Genomic DNA, 21,587 nt, shown 5'->3' with positions numbered 1-21,587 from the left:
TATTAGAACAGAGGGGAGATGTACAGGCTGTTAAATCTTGCATAATGCTCTTTTCTAAAAGTACCATACTCTGGATGTGTATTTCTGCGTTTTGTGGCTTTTAGTGTATTTGTGAATGATAAAAGAATTTAATCTGTAACACTACCTGGCCAGGAATGATTATTAAAAGAAAGTATTTAACAGAAAGCTGTGTTTTCCAATTGTACTTTTCCTTTCTAAGGTATAGTGAATGCGTTTTAATAAATCTGTCATCAGGATAGGCTTTTTTCTGGAGAACATTTTATTTGTGAAAATGAAAATCATATCTTTCTCCTGGGCTGCATAAGCATCCTGGTGGATAACAGTGTATTAAATAAGAACAAGGGAGCTTTCTGGAGATAGCCATTATACTGTCACTCTCTACCCTGTTCTAGACAACAGTGCAATAGACTTTGTGAAGTACAATTTTGAATTTCATTTTATTAGTTCACAAAAACTTTGGATGTAGTTTCAGTCAGGACTTTTAAAAAGACATTATTCTGTCTACCTCAGTTTGCAAACCACTTTACCTGTGATTGTTACTGTGGAAATCTGAGTTCACCAGTACCTTGCAGGTGATGATGTTGATGTGAAACACACTCTCAAGCAGCATTGTTCACTTGGCCAAATTATTCCACTCATCCTTCCACATTTCTCATCTCTGTTTATATTCAGCCTTGTTCCTTGAAATATATTACCTCATAACTGTCAGAACTGGTTATTTCTCTTAAACTTTTGACAAAGTAGTTGATTTGCATAATCAGTTCTCATAACAATTGAGAATTCTTCCTGGATTAAAAAAACACTGTTGTAACAGTCCCAGGAGGTATAAACTGGCCAGTCTTCATTTCATGTTTTGACATACTAAAGTTGTCCCTAAGAACAGTATATTTTAAAAAATGAAATGGAAAATCTCAGAATAGTTGAGATTCTGACATTTATTTCAATCACTCATGTTTTGTGAAAAGAAGAATTTATGAAAACCCAGGTGAAATGCTTTTCCTCAGTTTCTTTTTCCCAGAAACTGAAAATAGTGAAAAATCATGTTGATTTTCTTTAAATACTGAAGTTACTACCACATTTTTTCAATTTCAAACTGTTACCATGGAAGTGAAAATGGAATCAGAAAGGCAAGCAGCAGATTTGCTTCTCACTACTGTTGCTTCATATTGACACCATTTCAGAAGAAGAGTTGGCAATTGACTGTCAATATAGTAATTAATTTTTTTGAGAAGTATTAACATTTTTTTCTAATAACTCAAGTATCATAACCTCTTGCTCTGCAGGTAGTTTATGTATTGCTAAAGTCCTTCATCTGATTTTTTAGCTATGTTGTGAAGATATTAAATCAAAATATTTTCTGTCCTAGAATATCCCACACATACTACCTTAATCTGCAACTGCAGCAGGAGTTGCATTTTAAGTTTCAGGTATTTAAATCTAAAATAAATAATCATCTAAGTTTATGGAGATAGGAAGTTTTCTTTATTATTTCACATCAGTAATTACTACACAGTGCCCAGCCTTTCACACGAGGTGGTCCTGGTGTAATTTATTTCCTTTTCCTGACATGCTGCACTAATTGAAGATCTCTACATTTTCCTTTCATGCTGAGAACCTGTTAAAGGTGTTCTTTTTATATATTTTTTTTTAATACACTGATTAATTTTCACATGTGTTGTTTAAAGTGGTGTCAAATGATAGCAGAGAAAGCAGTTTAGTTTTATAATATCTTCTCAGGGTGGAAAACCTGCTTATACTTCTGTTTTGAATGCATTAATTTGCAGAAGTGGGTGGTTAAAATGGCTGGCCTTTTCACTTCCCCAGAATGCCCAGCACAGGAAGTACGCCAGGTGGAAGGCAGCATACATTCATAACTGCTTGAAGAATGGGGAGACTCCTCAGCCTGGGCCTATTGGAATGGAAGGAGAGAGCTTCGGTATGTGTTCCCCTTTTCTTTTTAAAAGAGCAGAGGGCTGGGCTGAGACCAAAATAGTGGTATGCATAGTTCTTCTGGGAGCACCCCACAGGAAGCACAGCTTCCCTGTTTAATGTTCCATTCACAGTGGGCCACCCTCTGCTTTTTCTTCTCTGCTTCTCCTACTGTTACTTTTATTGGATGTTACTATTTGATTGACTTATTTAATTTTTTTTTTTTTTCTTTCCTCTGTAGTGGAGATTATTTTGAATACAGCTACTCTATAAGAAGGCATTGTCACCTTTGGGCCAGAACCATGCATTTCTTTAACGCTACCCACAGTCCTCCTTTTAAATCTGTTCTGTAAAGTTATGATCCCTTTGCCAGTTTATCCTCTCTTAGAAGTTAAATAGGAGTCAAAAGGGGATTGATCATAGATAAATTCAACTTCAAAGCAAACACCTGATTATGAGACAACCCTTTTCTCCCTGTATAATAATGTGGTTTTCAAAACAGGTTTAAGGCCTACTCTTTTTAGATTGGATTTCCTGCTGCTTTCTCATTCATCCCCCCTTTCCTTGTGTTTTTAGTTACTCCCTGTGTTCTTCTGGCTACCTGACTTTCTTGCACAGGATTCCTTGAAGTTACCTCCTTAACTGTTAGATAAAAAGTGGTGATTTCCAAGGACAGCCACTTACTGAAATGAATGTTTATCAAAACAGGTTGTTTTCAACCTCCCAAATTGTAACTTTTACTGCCTTCTATTTAATGCATTCAGACCTGTCTAAACTCTGTTGCTAATTTAAAAGTCCTAGCTTTACAGTAAGAAATGTTAGGGGCATCCAAACCTTTCTCATTTAGAGCTTTTTAAAAACAGAGACCACCACTGTGACCTGACGCAAGCTAGCCTCTCCATGAAGTAACAGAACACATACTAAGCAGACTCTCTCTTACAAGAGCACACAGATCACATCCTAAGCTATTCTAGGAAAGGCAGCTCCATTCTGTTATTTCATTATGTGTATTTTTTCTAAAAATAACAAAACATCAAACCAGAGCTGCCACGTTATTTCTAAACTTTATAAATGTTACCCTGTTTCTAAAGTATAGGTCCGCAGACTTCACAGATATGTGTTTTTGTGAACTCAAATAAAATCACATAAAAAACTTTTTTTGTTAAACTGCTGAAACAGATAATAGTATTACTGTTCTGTGTATAAACTGATCATGCTTTTCAATTATTGATAAAAGCAAAATATATGCACAAATGGTTCGTTTCTGAAATACATCAAAATAGAAATGGTATGTAATTGTTAAATTAACTTTCAAAATATTTTCACCCATTTACTTTTCCATTGTTTGCAGGTTTTCTATGCTTAATGCTTTATGGATGTTTAATTATTTTTGCATTTTACCAGGTGCTTTTGATAGCCATCAGTTTCATTAATAAGGGATCTCTTTGGTTTTTTCCCCAGTCAGTGCAGAACCTTGAAATACAAATTTTAAATGTGAATCTCTTACAGAAATAGGATGACTTTGGAATGGATATTTTCATTATGCAAATTAAAACAGTCTAATTCTGCACAATGACAATAACCTCTATGTATAATTCTTCACATACCTAATAAAACAGCTAAGAACATTGAATGATTTGAAATTTTCCTCTGAGCTAGTATACAAGACTTTGTGGCTTGAATAAATGTCACTTAAGTTGATGCTCATTTAGCTCTTAACTTACACTTGAATTTAGTAATACAAATGTTTGTTGATCCTTTTTATTAGAAAAAAGTCTACAATGCAGAAGAGAGAAATCTAACTTGTAGAGTGTGGCTTGTATCTAACTTGTAGAGCCACCTTGTAGAAGTGGCTACACATGTGTATTAATACAATATGATCCATATATTTACACATGCGTACACACACAGACACATACACACACAAGTATTTGTTTCCATTCATTCATGTTTGGGGTCTGTACCTAGGTCTTCAGTGAATTTTGAAGTCTGAACCTGTAATTTCAAATATGTTATGAATAGGCTTGTAATTCTTTGCACGTTGGTTTTATTTTAAACATGTCAAAACATTAGAAAACTGGTTTCTCTTCTGGTTCTCAATCTTTTCATCATACAATCTCATATTTTGAAGCTTCTTTCCTGTTTATCTGAAGGAGGAGGATGGGCATGACCTACTATTTGTAGAAAGATTAAACTGGTGGTCCTTCCAGTAAGGTGTAGCATCCTATTCCACTTGGCAGCCACTAGCTGATTCTTTAGCAGAGGGCAAATGTGGAGCAGAAGATAAAAAGTGAGAAAATAGCATGAATAAAAACTGTCTAGCTTGCCACCTTTATCAGACAATGAGCAAAGTATGAGGAAGTAGAAGACAGGCATTCTTACTCCTTCCAAGCCCACCTTTGTTAGAAAGTAGTGTATTGCTTGAAGTATGAGGGTTTTCTATTGTCTTCCGAATGTGAACTGGAGAACATGGCATATAAGGTGAAGATAAGTGGGTCTAAGGACTGTCTTAAACTATACCTAATGGGATAGTGTAGCAAAGATCTAAGCCAGACTCTTCTTGGACATGCATAGTGATGGGACAACAGGCGATGGACACAGGTCGCAACCAGGAAAATGTGAATTAATTATTAGGAAAATAATTTTCATCATGATTGTGGTCAGATATTGAAAAGGGAGTCCAAGAGAGGTTATGGAATCTCCATCCTTGGAAATATTCAAAACCTGACTGGACACAGTCCTGGGCAACTGGCTCTAGCTGACCCAGCTTGAACGGGGGGGGTTGGACTAGATAATCTCAAGAGGTCCCTTCCAACCTCAGCCATTCTGTGCCCAGAGCAGCATGATCTGTGTTAGTGCTGCTGTGAGTGAGGAATTGGACCAGGTAACCTGCACGGATCCTTCGGCCTTCTTATGATTCTGGAAAAAATGATTCAGTTATATATGGAAAAGAGAATCAATGGGTGGAAAGGGGAGAGGGCCAGATAAGAGTGCTTCTGAGGTTCAAATTTAGCCAAAAAAGTCTGAAAAGTGGCTCTTCACTGTGTAATCTCTTACCATTTATATGTCCTGGCCACCATTACATTGGGAAAAAAAAAAAAAAAAAAAAGGTAAAAAATTATAAAGTACATCAAAAAAAAAAAAAAAGGTAAAAAATTATAAAGTACATCATCACCATGAGAGTGTGTACCAGACATCTATCTCTGCTTATTGCTAGCCTTTATTTTGTAAAAGTAAACAAAAGTGTCTAAAAGCCTGGGTGCCAGTTATAATTTCTTTGCAGTTTTCCTGGATGAAATACTGTTTGGGTATTAACACTCTAGAAACACTACAACATAAGTAAATTCAAATATTTTTGAACAAATAATGAGTTGGATACAATTTGATTTCCAAGTTACTAGTGTATTCTTGTTGTTATGTTTTCCTTACCTAAAGTTGCCCTACAGGCTTAAAAACTGGAATGGCTATCTTACCCACTAAAATATGCTCCAATCTAGGCACAGCTCTATTTGAAGTGAAGCATTAGCAAACTAATTTCTTCTTCAACATACAATCTTTTTCAAGGCAGTTTTCTTAAATGCCGGTGCAGCTGTAGCGAGAGAGACTTATGATGCAATTCCAGCTGCAAACATCACCACATCTTTCTAAGTCAAATTACACCAGTTTGATAATTTAATGGAGAAGACAATATGTGGGAAAAAAATCTTTTGTTATAGTGAATGTAATGAATAGCCCAATTAAATATTGTGCTCTTTAGTGGTCTGGCTCATAGCGTGGTAATGTTTACAAAGCTCACCTGATTATGTGAAATGAATTATGAATTCTAAATAGTTGCAAAAATAGAATTTCTAAGCAAAGATTACAGAGCTTTCGCTAAAAATCTGTGTATGCAGCTTGTGTAGAAACAATAATTGTTCCTCAGCAGCAACAAATAGGCTCTTTCTTCATTTTATTAATGTGGAGGCAAAAGTAACTGACTTGCTCAAGGCTGCAAAAGAAACTGTTGTAGGAGGGAAAGTAGAATTCAGACTTTATTCAAATCCCTACTATTCATGACAGGTCATTACAAGCAGTAGTGTGAATTGGTGAAGACTGTTGCTTTCATTACCAAGTTATGTGTACATGCAACTTAAAAGGGACGCAAATGCTGAGTGAGCCAAAATTTTAACAACCTTATTGATGGGGAGCCTGCAATATCTATAGTTTGGCAATATCTTTGTTGAATTGTGTTTCATGTAGTAAGAGAATTTCTCACGCTCTTATTTTCTGAGCAATTAAATGAAAAATACTTCCTGACGTTTATTTTTTGATATTAACTCTGTAGAGTAGGTGCCCATAATGCTTTACACAACCAAGACAAAAATTTTATGCAAATAATTTTTATTAGAAGAATCAGTTAAAAAAAGTGTGAATTCTTGTTTTGTGCATCATAAGAAGAAAAGCAACATTGTTTGAATGTACGACTGGACCTTCCCCATTCCTTTCTGCTTGCTCATTTTCTTCTTCCCCTTGCAAGTGGAAAAAGTCTGTTTAAACAGAGTGAAACTAGGTCTCTGTAGCTTGACAAATTACCATTTCTTTCCAAAGTGTTATTTTCTTTGTGATTCTTGAAAACCATACTGTAACTCTTGGAGATGTTTTTACAGTAACATAGGCATGCTTTATGCAGTTCTGCTGTTGGATTTATGGATGCTTTTGTCAGGATGCCACCATGGAAACCTTAAAATGACATGCGTAACTTATTAATGCAGTTGGAATACAAGTCTGAGAGTACACATAAAGGTCACTTGGCAGTAACCCTAGGTCACCCAACAAGATTTTATACTAATGGAAAAAAATTAAAAGTATAATTTCAAATATGAAAAAGTTCCTAAATGGTTATGGTATGGCCATAGTAAAATACATTAAATGTCACCACTTTCATTGCAATATATGATATGTATTCTACATTTATATTACAGAATTCCAGGAAACCTTCATAGTCCTAACTAGTAGAAAGAACAGCGTATGAAAAGTTGATGGATTTTTGAGTCCATTTCTCAATGTTGTAGGAAAAAAAATATACATTTATATATTCTAAAAAAGCAGTGTTCCAATAGTTCCTTACATTGTGCATCTTTTAGCAACATCTCAAGCTAAAGAGGAACAGTGCAGCAGAATGAGAAAAAGTTTTTAAATTAAAATTAATAGATTACCTTTTTAATTCTCTGGACTCCTTAAAAATAGGAGTCCAGAGGATTGGAGGAGTCTGGACTCCTTAAAAATAAAAATTTTGCTAGTTTTAAATTTAGTGCTTTGGGCTGCTGAAGTTAACTCATAATTGGTGCTTCCTTACACTAGACAAGGGAATGCCATTAAGCCTTGAGAATCCTCTATTTATATGAAAGTATCTTTGGACAGTTGGTAAGAGGCCAGGGGTATCAGCCTTATTCTACAAAGTCTTGCCTTCAATAAATAAATAATAATTTAAACAAACAAACAAACAGATAATCTGGGTATACTGTAGCTCTGAGGAAAATCTAAAGAGCACATGGATTCATTATGCTGGGATCCAAGCACAAAGGCTGATGAGGTTCCAAGACACGAAACTCAGCTGGAGCTGAAACTGAATGTGAAACAATAGTGTCACTGTTTCACAGCTTAGTATTTCAGCATCCTTAAGCAAATTGCAAGGAACTTTAAATTCTAGGGCATTACTGCTTTATGAGAAATTAATTCTCTAATTTTCAAGTGTTCATTCCCATTCCCTGGAAAAGATTTGTTTTTCAATAATGTTATGGATGTTCTAACCACAGAACTTAAAAACAGTTTGTTGACTTAAATATTCTTTTCAAGCAGCCTGAAAACCTTTTATTTAGCACTACTGTTAAAATTCTTCACAAATATTGCAAGTGCATATCTCAAAATGGTTCTAATACTTTAATCTTTGATAAAGAATATTTTAAATATTTACTTTGCAGAAAGAATAGTTGCAATGTGTTGATGACATTTGGGCACTTTAAAAACCTAAGAAGAGTTAATTTAAACAAAGATACTTTTATGTTTAATACAGTTTAATATTTGCCAATTGCATAATGAGCAAATCAAACAGTTTAGCTAGATCTTTTGATACATATACCTGATTAAAAAGTATATCGCCCTTTTGTGAATTTGCCTCTTACAGGCGCTGTTATTAAGGGTGGTCAGCACTTCTAACACTTTTTTGTTGTTGTTGGGTTTGTTTGTTTGTAACATTCCCAGAACCATTTGAGTTCCTATCTTCCATGGCCAGTGTTGCCTACAGCATTGCACTTCTAAAGGAGTGACTCGAGACCATGAACTATGCAGTGAGGAAGTCTGAAGCTGAAACTGGGAATGTGTTGGAGAGAAGATTGGGAGGTAGTGCAAGACAGACACAAGTATGGGGCAAGGGATTGCAGATATGGGATATGAAGTCCTGGTGCAGAGAGAGAGAAATCAGAATGGGACTGAAGAGCCAGATAAGGGCAACAGGAAGCTGCAGGGGCAGAATAAAGGAATAAATTCATTAATGGTTTAAGTCTGGGCAAGAACTTGCAGGTAATTTCTCTTAGTTGATATACTAAGTATAATGAAAGCATGTTTTCTCCCACTCTCTCAGTCTTAAAAGTGGCTTAATTTTTTATGTCAGCTTTCCCAAAATACTAGCTTCAGGCAGGCACCCAACATAGAAAATCCAGCCTTATGGCTACAATTGGACCAAGCTATAAATAATCAATAACAGTGTTACAAGTAAACTTGGGCAGCCTTACCTTCAGACAGCGTAAGTGTTGTGCATACCTATTTCATTAATCTTATGTATAGTAAGTCTCTGGGATTTTGTTAAACTAAATTTTATTTTCTGAAACTGTTTTAAAACAATTTTTTTAGTGACCACCAAAACCACTGAAAAGTATAGCAGTCAACCAATGGCTTATTCCTATCATTATGTCATTATTTGAAAGGCAGCATATCCGGTGTTTACTTATGAATCTCACTTTTTTTTGCCAGTTTTAACACATTTAATTTTTCTTCCATGCATGTTAGCCATATGATATTGCAGTATGAGTTACTAGCAAAAAATACAGCAAAGGAAAAATCTGGCACCTTAAGATATCCTTTGCCTTCCAGAAATCTGCCATATGTTTGTTTGCATATGTCAGGAATAGCCTCATAAAACCACAGCCTGAATTACTGGTTACAGCAAGTGAAAGTAATTTTTGCAAGAGTAACATACAAAAATTTTACCATGTTCTGTGTTTTTATATTAAATTTTGCAAGCAGTGCTTGACATACCTGACAGAACTTTGCTTCTAATACTTTTAAATAAAGTTTCTTGGTATTAGACTGTGGATTTGGGGGATTTGCGAATTTGTTTATTAGTACTTGGATATTCTGAATGAAACTAAACTACTACAACTTTGAAATATAAAACAAAAATATATTCTTTAACTGTGTATTTATTAAAGTCCAGTAAAAATGTCCTAATGACAATACTGCTGATTTTACTCCACGTTATAGCCTTTTTTTGTAGTAAATAGTATTGTGAATTAGAAGGTGTCTAGTCATTTTTAGTAAAGGTACCTGAATTTTTCTGGAAGAGCGCCTTACATGGGAAAAAAATTCTGATATTTGTGATAGTAATATTTGTAATAGTAGACTGTTTAATTATTAAGCAGTAGAGGTGTTTGCATAATGCACAATCTTGTATAGTTGAAGATCAGTGTGGATTTCATAAAGAACATCTCTTTTGCCAGCTCTAGACATATACAAGTTTTGTGCTCCCATATTCACTTTGCTCCCTTTCAAGAGCTGGGTGTTAACAAAGCCATTCCCCAAACTCTGCTCATTCCACCTGACATTATTGATACAGACGAACACACACCGTAAAAGAAAATTAGCTTTTTAAAATTGAACTGAATTCAAATTAAGGAGCAGAAATCAACCATATTCTAAATTAACTGGGTCATTAGCATAATAAAATTGGACCATTAGCCTTCAATGCAACATTGAATAAACTAGACCAGAACCTTAAGAACAAGACTAGATTGAAAAATAATATATATGTTCTTTGTACATGCTATGGGATATGTTGAACCTCATTATTCTTACAGAAGAGGTCTTTGAAAGTATGTGAGTTGCTTTTGTTGCTTTTTTACTTTGTCAGATCAGCTGTAGGTGGTTTGGGTTGATAAATGTTTTATGTCACACTGTGGTGCAACTTTTCTACTAACTAAAACTTGAAAGGAGGTTTTAAAAGAAAGCCTAAGTTTTCAAGTGTTTGTACAGAAGAGTTGCAGTAATTCCTATTCTGTGTCATCCTAGCAGATGTTGAAAGGGAAGAAGCAGGGTCATCTTCTCTCCATAGTGGAACGACTCAACCAACATCATCATCTACGTATGAAGCTAACAACATACCAACTAGTAATTACACTGGCATACATATACCACCAGGTGCCCATGCACCAGCCAACACTCCAGCTGAAGTTCCTCATAACACAGGTATGTCTGAAACACCCAAAAAATTCATGGCTTTATTGACAGATGAATTCTAGCCCTCTTTCCATTACATAAACTAAAACAATACAGGTATTCTATGGCAGAAGAAACTTCCTAAATTAACATCATAAAAATGCCATAAAAATATTTTTTACGTTTTTATGGTTTTTAAAATACATAATTCATATTCTGGAGCACTTTGCCAGAAGAGATATATGAACTGAAAGGGTGAGTGTTCCTGCAGACAGAATGTTTTTTTCTTCTCTAGAATCATGCGTTGCAACATTTATACTGTAAAGCAGTATTTGAATCTTTCACTTGATAGATGAAATTGTATTACTTCATTTCATATTTAGCTTTCCCTGTGCAGATAGACTGCTGTTCTTTATGTGGGAACATATCAAATATAATGTTGAAACTGTTAGAACAACACTGTAACAATCATGCCTGATGTACCGTTCATACTTTTCTTCTATTTGGTTTATGCTCCTTTTCCCATGCAAGTACTTCAGTGTGATTGACCTCAAACAATATTATTAATGGAAATTTTGTCCCTACTGCTAAACATACTGGCTCCTGCATCCTTCATATTCTGTGTCATTTTTGGACCAAACCCAAGTTCTCAAAAATCCAAAGTTCTTCCCAGTTGTGGTATTAAAAAAAAAAAAAAAGTTGTGTTAAATGATTTTTGAATGCAACTTTTTCATGTCATGTTACCTTTTTATAATGATGTTTAATAAGACTAACAAATTAAAAGCTCTTGATTTCAATCCTGATGATAATTTGATTGTTCAGATACATTTTTATATTACAGAACATATGAGATATTTTTGTCCCACAGCCTCTCCTTTTCTTTTACTTTCTCATTTTAAAAATGCTTCACCCTATGAAAAGTTCAGGATGCTCATTTTTTCAGATTTATCAAAGGGAAATCCTTCAGATAGGTGGGGGGGGGGGGGTCTGGGAGGGGGAGAGCGTTGGTTTTTTACATTCAGCCTAGGTAAATGCTAGCTCTTCGTTTTTACTAGATCTGAAAAGTATGGAAAGTGTACCTTGTTGGAATACATGGAATTCTTTGCATTACATAGTTTTAACCTCATCAGTCATTCCGTGAAATAACAGATAATTTAGAAAAGTGATTATACCATCTTCCTACATAGCAGATGTTGTAGAAATAACTTTGTTAGTCTGGTATGTTCTGGATATACTGCAAAAGTACAGTTTTGGATCAAGGCAAATGAGAGTGTCTAAAATGTGAACACAGATACAAGAATGCTTCACAGCGTAAAGTGCTGTTTCTTCTAGTATCACCATTTCCCTTTTAAATCTAGCTAGCTTTTTTTATTCTCACTGATTGTTTTTGAAGGAATTGGGAAGGAGATAGTTTGCAAGTGTGAGATGGCAGGCATGGGGCTTTAAAAATACAGTAATGGAGACTCTGTCTGATATTAAAAGGCAGAATTTAAACTTCAGATATAAAATTTTACTCCTACTCTTTTTTAGCAGGTTTTCCTCAGTACTATAGGGTAACCAGTGTCTTTTGGACTAGTATTTTCTTATTTTTTTTTAATACTTGAAATTAAATTTCTGTGAAATACTGTACTGATAAAATGCATGACAGTCTGTAAATTCTTCTGTATTACTTTATAAAACATCCATAGTCTGAAGTGAGGGTTTTAAAATTATTTGTTACAAACTTTCAGAATTGGGAAGCTATCAGCTGCTTAATTTAAAAATCATGGAGTCATTAGGTTTACCTGTTCTGTTTTCTTATTTTGTCTGCTTACTTTTAAAGTCTGTAGGTAAAAATAACCGAAGACCAATTTTTGCATTGATTTGCAGGAGTGACAAGTAACACCATTCAGCCTGCTCCTCAGAATATTCCTCTAGTCGATCCTTCCCTTTACAGTGCTCAGTCTGCAGGTAAGGTGGTGGTGTTTGTATTGTCTGTACACGGACATGCTGTGTCCTGTGTGTCTAACCCTGCACTGAAGGAAGAAGTTTGAGAAGTAATGACATCGTTATCTGAATGCTATTAATTCAGAAATTGTAAAAATAATAGACATCATCTAAGAATTGTGTTGCTAAGAGTTTTTAATAGTTTCTGAAAGCTTTGCTGCAGTGTATGTTTAGTGTTTGTCTATCTGACTTTTTCGAACCAGTGAACTAGCATTGTGTTAGGCTTTTTTAATATTTATGTTGATGCTTCTCAGGTGAGTTTCTGATATACTTAGCAAAGCCTATATTCCTGATGGCCTTTGCTAAATGATATTTTTGGTAATCAATACGCATTCCCTTTACTTAAAATTTCTTCTACGGGGTCAGTACATAAGTTATTTATTCACTTCATTAAATAATCGTGACATTCCAGTGGTGTTTTTTGTTGCAGCATAATTATGTGTGCTTGTTGATTATAAGTAGTACCTGTATTAAATGAAATAATTTATAAGGTATTGCTAATCATGTCATTTTGATGTACCATTTAATCAAGGCTTTTATCTTTTAAAATGATGTCTGTCTTTGATGTTAAAATCACTGATAACCTATATTACATGGATTTTATGTCTGCTTGCATATATCATGCTTTGAAGTGCACACATAAATACTAACCCTAGGGAAACCATGGCCTGTGAAAGAGTAGTGACTGACAATAAAGCTGGAATCATCCTAGATTCTAGTTTGAACACTGATGTGCGTTTGGACAAATTATTAACTGTTTTCTAGGAATTTTTCTGTCTGGAATAGAGGTAATAAAAAGATAATTTGCATCCCTTTGTAATAATCAGATTTTTGTTGGCAGTGTAATGTGGATGTTGAGTGAGGAGGATGTCTAGAAGTCCTGGTATGAAATCTCTTCACATTCTACCCTACAGTTTATCCTCACCAGGGAAAGCTGATAGTGTACGTAATTGATGTTCTAAGTTCCAGTACTAGATACAGTCAAATGTTGCCTATTAAGACTACCGAGTTTAGATAGGTATATATTCTTGTATATTGTAACTTACAAATATTTAGTTAGATATTTTAGTTTATTATGTTGTAGAAGAGGGTGTCTATGTTAAAATACCAGCTTTACTGAAAAAGCATTTTTGAATGCTATAATAGGAATTCAGTGTTTAGCTTGATTTTCATCTGCTGTCATAAGAATGCTCAAGGATGTGTCCATCTTAATATTAGGAGCCATTTTTGTAGAAGATGTCTTAAAAAGGTAAAAATAACAAAATTTACCTTTGATAGAGACACATTAACCTTTAGTATTATCTTGAAGAACAAAAGGCACATCCTATTGTTTGTCTGGCATATTACTGTAATGTCTTATGTGACAGTGAACTCATTTTACTGAAAACAATACCTCAGACTCGTAGCTGAACTGTTTAAACTGAGTGATAGTTTTTGAGTTTTGGGGGCTGTTGTGGGGGTTTCAGTAGCTCCTTAACCAAAACAGCTGAAGGCTTTACTTAAGCTTTACTGTAGTAACTGCTAGTTGGAAAGTAAATTTTGGGTTGTTTGGCAGCAAAGCTTTCATATTTAACCAGCTTATCATGATCCTCTAGACAGTCATTCTAATAGGTTTTTGGATAACTACTCTGAAAATTTTAGTCATCATTGTGTCTTGGTTTGAATGTTTAATTCTAGTTGTCAAAAATGTCATAATTTTGATTTAAACTTTAATTCTTCATTAAGTATTAGAAGTACCATTATTTGGTATCTGGATAGTATCAGTGCATTGCTCCCTCTAGCCACTTACCTGTGATAACCTGATTTAATAAGTACATAAATATAAATAAAAAGGAATTGAGTGAATTAAGATACCCTGTGTTTGTGAGAATTCATAATAACTACTGTTTTGTAATTAAGAGATTAAGACCCTTGCTAAGCACAGTGATGAATCTCTCACTTGATCTAACCTGAGTATTTGCATGCCTGCCTTCCTCCTCTGCACATCTGTTGTGTCACTTCATGTTTGGGTCTTGTAACAGCTTAAAGTGTTACATTCTTATGAGGGAGTTTTGCAAAAGTGCACCCAAAGAGGTGATACAGCTCATACAGATCCTTGGTTCTGAAAGCTCAGAAAATACACTGTCAATTATGCGTGAGTTTGAGAGGGCATAAGGGGTATGTCAGTCAGCAGACATACAGTAAGAGTTTTGTTTGTATGAATAGAATTAAGAAGCTTGAGAGCAATGGAAAGTGTTTGTCCTTGACTGTCACCATCCTGTCACTCATGCCTGGTCATTACCCAAAACATCCTCCCTTCAGCCGTACGTGTAAGAATAATGGCAGATATCATTCTTCTCCTCATGCTGCTGAGGAGTCGTTTTTATGCCTTTTATACTGTTCCACAGTAGCCTTGTTCCCTGACCTGTAAGTAGATTTAGAAATGCTTGTATCTCACAACGAACATAGTAAATTGTAGGACCCAGGAGCCCTCCCCAGTTCCTGATTTGCAATACATATATATTCAGGCTAGATCCTGGCTGTGTACTGAGGTTAGACCTTGGTATGCACCATTGCTGTGGAATTGAAGTTTCCTTTGGACGGGAAGAAGGGATCAGTGTTGCCCTCCAGTAGATCCATAGAGCTAGCACAGTGCAAAGTACACTTGCTCCACGATTTAGACACGATGTCTGTGTCTATACTAATAAATTAAACATGCCTGTAAATATTTGACAGAGAACAGCTGGCACAGAACCACTTACATCCATACTATTAAACTTTTAAACCTTCTAAACAAGCTAGTTTGTGAAGGCTGCCAATCCTGAATGGTCTCTAGCCTGTTCTGACCACAAGTCATGCCCAGGAATTGTTTGGGAAAGTGCTAGTTTGCATGGGCCAAAACCATACTGGAGTCTGTTCCAGCAGTTTGACAGTATAGACAGTGAAGTTTGAGTGCTGCAACGCATTCCCTGGCACTGTTGAATGTACTAGTATAGGCATAGCCAAACAGGATATTCCACATATTCCTGCAAGACTCTTTCTGGTAGTAAGATCAAATGTATATTTTTAAAATAAATTATATATTTTCTTTCCTCCTCATAACATGGCAGAAGCAATTTGATTAATGCTATGATGGGAGAGAAACTTTTGGTGGAGAAGAGTGGAATATTTTATCAAAAGAATATTAAGTTAAAGTAATAGTATTCCTTTGATTTTAGTCAGCATGAATCCTTCAATAATTTTCCTGTCCTGTGGGAACAGGTTTCAGAGTTTAACATTGACTTTTGTAAGTGTCAAAGCTTATGCAATTAAGCATTGGTTAATGCCTCTGACAACAGAACGTAGAGCAGCTACACAGCAACTTTGTATAATATGTGCGTGCACTTCTCTGGTGTAGTTTGCTTAAAAAATTTATTACCCCTAGATTTTGCTAACACTAAATGCATTCATGGTTGTGCTACACAGTTTTTATAAAGTCTTATTACGTTACCATATGCTCCCTTCCACAGGTGGCATAGTATAGAGAAACAATTTGTCCATTCTAGTTGTGTGTATAATAATGTTTGATTTTCTGCACACAAAGTAGAAATAATAGTTTGACATTTTACATGTTTTCATGATCTTAAGAAGAAATCTTTGAGGATTTATATTTTTAATATCTTAAGTGCTTTAATGGGAAAAAAGAGCATCTTGGTTCAAAAATCATTTCAGTTACCTTTGCCATCACTGTTTTTATACACCAAGTTGCATTATTAAAATGTTCTTAAATCAGCTGCCTTGTATTTGGGCAACTTCATAAAAAGGAAAAACATCCAATGGCTAGAAAAGGCTACAAGGGAGAAGCGGATACATCATGTAAAATATACATTATTTTCATTCTAAAACTGCTTTTTTCCCCAGCATGATCTTCAGCATCTCTAGTCAAATTGCCTTTTGGTTTTCACTTTGTGTTCCTCATAAACTAAATGAATCATGCTGCTTGTTACAGATTCCATATGTCTCTCAGGTTTCAGAAGTAAATATAACTATTGTGCTAATAATTTCAGATTAACACAGAAGCAGGTCTGTTTCAGGATACATACAGTATACTTTTCCCATCTCAATGTTGTTGGGTTTTTTTAGAGCTCAGAATCACAGGACGGTTGAGATTAGAAGGGACTGCTGGAGGTCATCTCATCCAACCCCTCTGCTCAAGCAAGGGTCCTGTAAAACAGGTTGCTCAGGACCATGTCCTTTGTGTCTCCCCCTACCCCTGCACTCTCCCCATGGTTTAATTTGCAGCACTGAAGGAAGAAGTTTGAGAAAAAATGTCATTGTTAATTCAAAAGACAGCTTTTGAATCTCTTTAAGGATGGAGACTCCACAACATTTCTGGGCAACCTGTGCCAGTGCTCGGTCACCCTCACAGTAAAAAGCGTTTCCTCGTGTTCAGAGGGAACCTCCTGTGTTTCAGTTTGTGCCTACCACCTCTGGTCCTGTCACTGGGCACCACTGAAAAGAGCCTGGCTCCATCCTCTATGCACCCTCCCTTCAGGTATTTATATACATTTGATAAGATCCCCCTGAGCCTTCTCTTCTCCAGGCTGAACAGTCCCAGGTCTCTCAGCCTCTCCTCATATGAGAGGTGTTGCAATCCCTTAATCATCTTTGTGGCCCTTCGCTGGACTCAGTCTCTCTGTGGTACTGAGAAATTCAGCACTGGCCACAGCACTCCAGGTGTGGCCTCACTAGTGCTGAATGAAGGGGAAGGATCACATCCCTCCACCCGCTGGCAACACTTGGCCTAATGCAGCCCTGGATGCCATTAGCCCTCTTTGCTGCAAGGGCAGGTTGTTGGCTTGTGGACAAATTGGTGTCCACCAGGACCCGCAGGTCCTTTTCTGCAAAGCTGCTTTCCTTTTCTCCAAAGCTGCCTAACCCTTAGAATATTTAAATTGAAGTCAGTTACTAAGTTTTGTGGTTATACCTTTGATGTAAGTACAGACATTATAGTTAAGTTTCACATTATTTTGAAAACTCAAGAACACAGAGCTGGTTTATTTCTATTCTGCTTGCCCATTGTGAGGTGCTGACTTCAATAGGAGCTGAGGCCACTGAGCACATCAAAAGATCAACACCCTTACTGTGTAAACTTTGGTTTATAAATTTAAAATGGTTAACTTTTTTCCCTCAAGTTATGTCATAATAGCATCTGAAGTAGATTTCATAATAAATAAGGCTTTATGCCAGCGAAACATTAATAGAGCTCATACTGTAAAAATAAGATTAGACTGGTGAATTTAGGCTTCCTTCCAATAAATCAGTTGAATACTGGACTGATGCCTTGGCCAGTTTTTAAAGAATGATTTTGTAGTTTCTTTTGGCATCATAGCATAAAGCCACTTTGAGGGGAACTTGGTCTTTTTAATTTCTTAAAGATGTTCAGTAATGTGGTCGCAGATTGACCCCAGCTGCTTTTAGTCTGTGACTTTATTCAGGTTACAAAATAACCTAAGTGTGTGCCTGTGTTTATGCACTCCCTCACCCGTATTTACTCACATGTGTATGTATTTTAAGAGATTTAATGTGGCTTCACTTACTCAGCAGTAAACTAATACACATTGCAAAGATAATAAGTCCACCAAGTTGTCATGTGCCTCAATATTCAACAGTTATTTTGTGGCTATATTTATTTATTGAAGGGAAAATAAGTAGACTTCTAGAGTATATTTTAAAAATTGATAAAATTAATCTTAAGAGCACTTACCCTTCTGCTTTTTATTGGTGTAGGGTTGTTTTGAAAACCAGCAGACCAGTCTAGTTTTTAATATTTCCAGGTTTTCCGTTTTATTTGTTCAAAAGCTGTTCTTAAATAATAAGATTGGGGAAAGGAAAAGCAAATATAATAGACATTTTCTGATAAGCACTGAGATTCTTTAGTAAACATTCTCACAGTATTGCTAACAGTTTTATTTTTAAAGAAGGGGATCCAGCTAACTGAAATTGTACCATAAAAAATGGATTTAAGTATATTCATGTCCTTGCTTAAAATTAGGAAGCTGTACTTAGCTAAATCTGTGTTTAACCAATTTTTGTGTAATATCTATAGTGCATTTTAAAATGTATTTTTCTTAATCTGTGAAATCTGTTCCTTGCTTATAAAATGCTGTGAAATAAATACATAGTTCTTTAGTATTGCATATAGTTTTTTATCTGTGTCTGTAAAAATCAGTCTTTTACAAGTTAAGTTGTTCTGAAAGAACATGAGTAAAGGTTTTATAATTTATCCATAGGTTATTAGAATGGCATGGGATTAGCCTTAAAACTCCCGGTGATTTTGTGGGTGGTAGGAGGGACAGTAACATAACTGTGCTTTACTTTATGCACCCATCAGTGCCGCTATTCACATATCAAATCTGCCAGTTAGGGCATAAGTCCCTACTATGCTTTGTAGAAGACTGAGTGCATGTGTTTGAGCATTACAGAATTCCCAATGTTTTAATTTATGTCAAGAAAATATTCTGGTTAATAAATGAATAAAAGTTAATTGTTTTATACTATATTATGAGAATATTTTTTGCTAGTGTTCTCCAGTATTACAAAAATGGGCACATTTAATGGGTTCAATCTTGTTTTCTGTCATTTTACATAAAATTGGAAACATAAACATTACTTAGATAAAACAGAAATATAAAATGTGCAAAACCAGGCCAGTGGGAAATGCTTCTACATTCTGAAAAGTTATTCCAGTGAAGAAGGAACAGTTTCTATCTATGTATTATTCCTGAAGAAGAGAGCAAAGTAACTATACTGTAAACACAAAAAATACTGTCCTTGTTTCTTGCAGGTTGTAATATGATGACAGTTAACTTACTGTCATTAAAAAGCTCTCCTTTGCTGCCTTAGATGAAGAGCAGCTCTTTCTCAAAGGTGTTGACTTACTTTTGAAAGGCACTGTGTCATACAAATACCAGTGTTTAGAAAGGTCCTCTTATGTTTTTCAAATGCCAGCAGGAAAGATGTTAAGCATTATGTGAATGGAAAGAATAGTGAACAGAAGAAACACCATAGCTTGGTCTTTGTAATATTACCACAAATATTACCCTGGTTTTCATAATAATACTGCAAATATAAGTAAAACACAGAAATCATGTTAAAGGAAGCCTCAGATTTCCTTTATAGTAACTTTGTAATACTTATGTTTTTGCAGGGGAAGTCCGTTTGACTCCAGAGGACTTTGCCAGAGCTCAAAAATATTGCAAATATGCTGGCAGTGCTTTGCAATATGAAGATGTGAGCACTGCTGTGCAGAATCTACAGAAGGCCCTCAAGTTACTGATTACAGGCAGAGAATGAAGCCTTTATCCAATAGATTCACGTCTTTTGCCTAAAGAACTAACAGCTTATTACTGTACCTGTTAGGGGAGTGGAGTTACACAGAAGTTCTCAATCCCATCACCCATGACAATGAAATCCCTGTTTCAGTGTCAGATTAGCAATTAATGGTACAGTAGGAATCTCTGTTTTCATTTTACAAACAGTGGAGCTAGAAACATACGAATGCAGTGGCTTGATGTAGGCAAAATACTGAAGAAAGTACTGTGAACACTGCTCAAGAGTTAGAATTCATCTTGCAATATTTAGATTATCGGAATGGGAAAATGCTGAATCTGTAAAAAACTTGAGCATAAGAATGTTCTGTTAAAATTCTTACTCTGATTTTATTATTTCAAACAGTTATTTAATAAGTATAATAGCTTTAAAATGGTAACTAAGATTAGCGCTTTCCTCCTGAAATGAGAGCATGTGAGAAGGCTGACAGATCCACAATGGGAAGGACTTTTTTCTATACATAAATTATTTGGGTATTATCTGAGACATAAGTCAAAGTTGAGGGAGACTTGAGGACATTTGTATTTCATTTTAAAACATGCTGGAAAAAAGATCTCTTGACACTTCAGAGAAAGTCATTTTCATGGTGTTCCAACCCAATCCCCCACAACTGTATGAACGGCTACATGTGTTCTTGATCATTGGTTCTTGCTCCTTTTGTGTGAACACTTACAATTTTGTATATGTTTGGGTAATTGAGAGAAAGTACTAATATTTATCAGAGATGATCCTAAAACCGGAGGCAGAGATTCTAAACAACATGAACTTTTAGGGCAATTTACTTTGTAGCTGTTCTGTCTTTTTAAGAGGCTGAAAAAAAGGCCTGTTCTTTACCTGTTAAAGCAGTATAGGTTCATCTCTGGTATTAGTGTCATAGAGCTTCATATTTCCAGCTAATATTCTTCCTGTCTGCTTTGTTGTGGAGACTTTTTGGACTTGAGATTTAATTAAAATATCTTGGAAACTGAATTTTGAGTCTTTATGAGGTCTGCCCTTGCAATTATAGAGCTCTTGATTGTTAAAAATCCATTCATGGTGTTTAAAAGAAAGAATAAGTAGTCTTTTAACTGGTGTGACGTAATAATTGAGTACACCATAAAGAATGTCTGATTTATGTAATAGTTTTAATGACATACTATCTGATCTGTCTTTCTTTCCAAGCTGCCGGATCAAATCCATGTATTCTTTATAGCTGCACTGTTTTGCAGTAACTAAAATAAGTCTCATATTCAAAGTAAAAAGATGAGGAAAAGAAAATCCTACATAAGCATGCGTTAAAGTTTAGCTGTTGGTATCCTTTTAAGAGTGTAGAATCTTTGGCAGCAGGTTTGAAAAGGATAGTATGAAACTTGTAAATGTATGCTTAAGCATTTCAGTTGACCAAGATTTAATAGATAAAACATCTGGTATTGTTTATGCTGCTTTCTGATACGGGATAGCATGCTAATCTGGACAGTGATTTGGATTAGATTTTAATTGTTTTGGGAAATTTAGAATAAATCAGTCTGAAACTTTTTTGACAGAACTGGGCAATAAGCCTGTGTTGTGTACAGTACTTCATGCAAGATAGATCCCTCACTTCATTTTCAAACTGAATTACTGTAAATTATTCCATGTATATTACTGTGGTGTTACACTGGGATTGGAAAAGCTGCTTTTCAGTTTAAAGGATGCAGAACATTGATCCATGTAGAAATACATATATTTCATTCTATAAAAAAATCAGAAGTTGCTTTCATTTGTGGATTATACCACTTATTACTAATACCAGCTTCAGTCCCCGGCACTTGAAGGAGGAAAGGCAGTGTTCCTGTTTCTATTTATAAAATGAT

At 35.3% G+C, this 21,587-nt stretch overlaps 1 protein-coding gene across 4 annotated transcripts in view; it reads left to right on the top strand.

Annotated features, from left to right (window-relative positions):
* Positions 1-20,724, top strand: part of VTA1 (vesicle trafficking 1) — a 41,991-nt gene extending 21,267 nt beyond the window's left edge. For 3 of the 4 annotated variants that reach the window (XM_030022059.2, XM_030022061.2, XM_041125239.1), the window contains 4 exons: positions 1,846-1,957; positions 10,273-10,449; positions 12,289-12,369; positions 19,574-20,724. In XM_030022059.2, coding sequence (XP_029877919.1) covers positions 1,846-1,957; positions 10,273-10,449; positions 12,289-12,369; positions 19,574-19,719 — 516 coding nt within the window. In that variant the 3' untranslated portion in view covers positions 19,720-20,724. The remainder of the gene's footprint in view (positions 1-1,845; positions 1,958-10,272; positions 10,450-12,288; positions 12,370-19,573) is intronic. The other variant, XM_030022060.2, reaches the window with a different exon arrangement.
* The last annotated feature ends 863 nt before the right edge of the window (positions 20,725-21,587 follow it).

Source organism: Aquila chrysaetos, chromosome 8 (genome assembly GCF_900496995.4).
Source record: "Aquila chrysaetos chrysaetos chromosome 8, bAquChr1.4, whole genome shotgun sequence".
Lineage (NCBI taxonomy): Eukaryota > Metazoa > Chordata > Aves > Accipitriformes > Accipitridae > Aquila > Aquila chrysaetos.
The sequence above is the reverse complement of the archived record's forward strand: the minus strand, read 5'-3'. Positions and strand labels throughout refer to the sequence as shown.